Genomic DNA, 4074 nt, shown 5'->3' with positions numbered 1-4074 from the left:
AGCTACACAAAACATATGGCTTTTAAATAAAATTTGGAAACACAGAGGCGTCATCTTTCTTCTGCAATGCCATATTGTTGATTGGTAAATACGACAAAAAAAAAAGAAAGAACGTTTTCAGACGGCGCGACACAAACGGTTGAAATGGTATCGGGCATGCTGGCCACGGTGGTGAAATTTATCCTTCGCACGCTATGGCGTCTGTGCCGTAAGCATGTCAACTGCGCTATAAACTACTTATTGCAACTTTAACGCTCATTTACCAATAGTCGATATATTTTGTTTATCCGCTGTGCAAAAATCGCGTAGTTTAGCCATAAGAAGCTAATGCTTTGCGTCTAGGGGGAATCCCAATTTTGTCAGTAGTGCGCCTGCTGCCGCTGCGATGAGCCGGAGTTCAAACGATTCAGAAGAAGACGGCGAGATTGATCGTGAAGAAACGCGCTACAACATGGTTTCGAGCAGTGTCGCTTCGCCCACAAAGGACTACGCCGAACAAGCGGATGAAAGGTGAGTGGCTGCGCGCGCGGCTCCAGTGAAAAAGAGTACTAGCCGCAAAGTGCTTGACTTGTCAACACAAGCTGCTGGTTGTGGTCGAGAACACGTTACGGCTAAGACATTGTGCGTTGACAGCGTCATCGTTTGCCTGCCGAAATGCTGCAGCTTTGCTTTCCCGCACGATCTAGGGAAATATTGGGGTAACTGTCTACTAAGTTCTGTAGCTAGGGGGCATGTTGGTTGAACGTTTTCGTTTTGATAACTCCTACGTGTTACTCAAAAGCTACCCGGTTGTTTTAGCATTTGTTAGAAGACCAGGGCACTGTTGCATCAGTTTGATATTGCATAAAGCCACCAAGTACGCCAAAATACTTTCCCTTAGGTGTCGCTAAACTGCACGAACTACGACATCCTTGTTGAATGTCTCGCGTTTGCTCGCCGGATTTGTTTCTAGATACGACGAGAACTGATCGAAGGGAATTAAAACTTATTAGTTGTAATAACCAGTAACGTTCGAAGTACGACTTTCGAAAGCTTCAGGTAAACGTGGGATCACAGCAGACAGGTTTTCTTATTCCCGCTGTCAACCATGCATTTGCAAAAAAAAAAGTGGTATATACGGCTGCATTCCGCTTAGCTACTTGTGACCATCAAAATATTATACGGTGAATTAAATTCTGTGGTTTTACGTGCCAATGCCACGATTTGATAATGGGTAGGTTGTGTGCGAATAGTGATTTTTGAGACTCAATCGGATATCGAATAGTTTTTGAAAAATGAATAGCCGTTATGACAGTTAACGTAGAACAATGTTCACATTCCTGTATTCTTATAATGTTAGCAAGGTTCTGTCATTAAATAATACTTACGAAGCATTCTTTATTAAAAGCCTGAACGGAGCATAAGGAAACTTTCTTTGCATGCATGGGCTCTTCAGACAGTGTGAATGATCACTGCACAGTCTGTAAAGTGTGGCAAGTGACGTAGGCGGCTCCACTGCACAAGTCCTCCTGTTTTATGTCCACACTGTGCCCGCGGGGCTGAATATTTATCATCCTTTTGCTCCAATTTTATGTTTAACTGGGCGCAGTTGACTTTTTGAAATATTCGGAAAGTATTAGAAGAATATTCGAAAATACGAACAGTGACTATTCGATTCGTTATTTGAAAGTTCTTGATATTTGCACTGTCCTAATCATGAGGCGTGCCATAGTGGGGGACTTCAGATTAATTTTGACGACCAGGGGATTTTTAACGTGCCCCCAATTCATGGGACATAAGCGTTTTTGCATTTCACTCCCAGTGGATTACGTTAGATCCCGTACCTTGCATATCGTGTTTCTGCCCATAGTATAAAAGAAAGGGGGAGGGGGCACTGGCATTAGCAGTAATGGTGCTAGAGTAATATCGGCGGGAAATTATAGTAAAATAATACCCAAAAGCTTTAGGAGAGATAGGGGAGTCGTCGTATGCGCTATATTATATCTTGGATCTATCTTGCAAAGAAAATATACAGATCATATGTTTTCTATTTAGTGCAGAGCATCTGGAAATCAATACATTTCCCGGTTCATACAGCAACAAGTCTGCTGAGTACTTTTCTTCTTGCTGGGGGCGGGGGGGGGGGTTGAGGGGGGGTGTATTCTGTGTTTACCTAGTGGACTGTCCATATCTCGGGGCCACCGCTAATTGGCTAAAGCTGTATGAGTGAAAAGAAAGACAGGCTAGGGGCACCTGCCTCATTCTCGCTCGTACCCCAGCCCAGCCGATCATCATTTAAGCAGCAGCCGAAATGGGTAGTCCACTACGTGGACACTTACAGAGTACAATGTCAGTTTTCTTTTTTTGCTGCTTTTTGTAACTGAGTTGAAGGTTTCTATTGAACCATCCACCACCATAGTTTTTTTTTTGCTTCCTGCAAGGTACTAGATTTCATGAGAGTGTCGCCAGATACTGAATGCACTGCTTTAACAGTATTCTACGGTTTGCATCCTTCTCTGCCTGCATGCAGTGACAGTTATGACACTGAAGACGGAGGTGAGGACATGCTGAACATACAGCCCCCCCAGGCAACAATCGTGATTCCGAAGCGTGACCGGCGAGATCGCAAGCGCGACAGGCATTCAAGAAAGCATGAATGTAAGGAACGTGTGTTTGCTTCAAGAAATTGTGCTTGCTTCCATGGAGCTCTTTTCCTGTAATGCTGCCTGCAGCACCACAGACCACGTCAATTTTAGGCAATGGGAGCTGGGTCCTTGAAACCACTTCGCTATTGACATGAAACATATTCACAGCGTTGCACATTGTCATACCAGACTTATGTAATAGTGTAATGCCAAGGGCATCTGGACACAGGCGGCCAGTATAAGAGGGAAGCCTGATGTAGTAATTTTCTTTATTTGAAATAGAAAGGCACCTTGGGATGCCTTATTCAATACTCAAGCTGTCTGCTGGAGTCATTGATTGAATACAAATTATGTGTTTCCTTTCTCGCTTGACAGCTAAGTGTTACCACTTTGCCAGTTCAAAACTAGGCATACACACTGCATATTGGCAGTATGGTTGCAGTTGTCTTGGTATTAGCAGCTGAAGGTGGCAGCATCTGTCGGAATTGTAAAACTCATGTTTACAGCCATTAGGCCCGTGAAACGGGTGCTGGAATTCACTAAAAGTGGTTATCCATTGTATTAAGAAAAATGCTAGGTGCTAAACTTGAGCTGAATTGACAGGTGTCGTGAAGTAGCGAGTGCACGGCTGCTGCCGTAAGTGCAACTTCTTTGAATGAAGCAAAATTACGGAAATGTGTGAAAGAAGTGGACCATGTTTAAGTGTTGAACTTATTGTGCTGTTATACATTATCATGGCAATTGTTTGTCAAGAATAGTTAAAGGTACACTAAAGGCAAATAAGTAGTTGACGTGGACTGTTCAAATACCATTCCAGGAACCTTGCAACGCTTGTTTCGTGCCAAGGAAAACTTAGTTTATGAGAAAATTGCATCAGAAGGGTCCGAATACCTTTTTCGAAATTCAAATCTCCCCTCACCCAACCGGGGGAGTGGTGACATTGCATACGCCATCACCGCCCTCTGCTGCCATAGATGAGTAAAACGGCCTCCGACAGATGGCTGCACCGAGCCAAGACAGCGCAATGGATTTGCTGCTATAGCTGCTTTTTGGTCAAGTGGGCATAAACCGTTCGGGCATCCCGCGGCATAACATAGAAGTTGAATTCTCTGCTACTTGCAGTTTGTGCGAGTTTCGCGAGCCAGCAAAACCAGCACAGCACTACGCGATAACGAAACTGCTGAAATGCGAAAGCTTGGGCGGCGTAGAGTCGAGCGAAATCTAAACCTTTCAACCACCTGCACCATCGTCATGAGTAACTTCAATTAGTTCTTTTTTCTAAATATGAGATAGAACTGGATAAGTGGCATCTTGTTTCGTATTCTAATACAATGCAATGATGTTTTTTTGCAACGAGTGGTTGAGTACTAGTGGCCGACTTTAACTGAGGAGTGCTTCTTTCGTCATCAGGCAAGTGCTTGAATGTCCCGAGGGAGTTTCTAATCATGTC

At 43.9% G+C, this 4074-nt stretch overlaps 1 protein-coding gene across 4 annotated transcripts in view; it reads left to right on the top strand.

Moving 5' to 3' along the window:
* Positions 1-170: 170 nt before the first annotated feature.
* Positions 171-4074, top strand: part of Pitslre (cyclin dependent kinase 11B pitslre) — a 60379-nt gene continuing 56475 nt past the window's right edge. For all 4 annotated transcript variants that reach the window (XM_065429139.2, XM_065429137.2, XM_065429138.2 and 1 more), the window contains exons 1-2: positions 171-510; positions 2510-2637. In XM_065429139.2, the coding sequence (XP_065285211.1) occupies positions 386-510; positions 2510-2637 (253 nt within the window). In that variant the 5' untranslated portion in view covers positions 171-385. The remainder of the gene's footprint in view (positions 511-2509; positions 2638-4074) is intronic.

Source organism: Dermacentor albipictus, chromosome 2, assembly GCF_038994185.2.
Source record: "Dermacentor albipictus isolate Rhodes 1998 colony chromosome 2, USDA_Dalb.pri_finalv2, whole genome shotgun sequence".
NCBI lineage: Eukaryota > Metazoa > Arthropoda > Arachnida > Ixodida > Ixodidae > Dermacentor > Dermacentor albipictus.
This window is presented reverse-complemented; position numbering and strand designations above follow the sequence as displayed.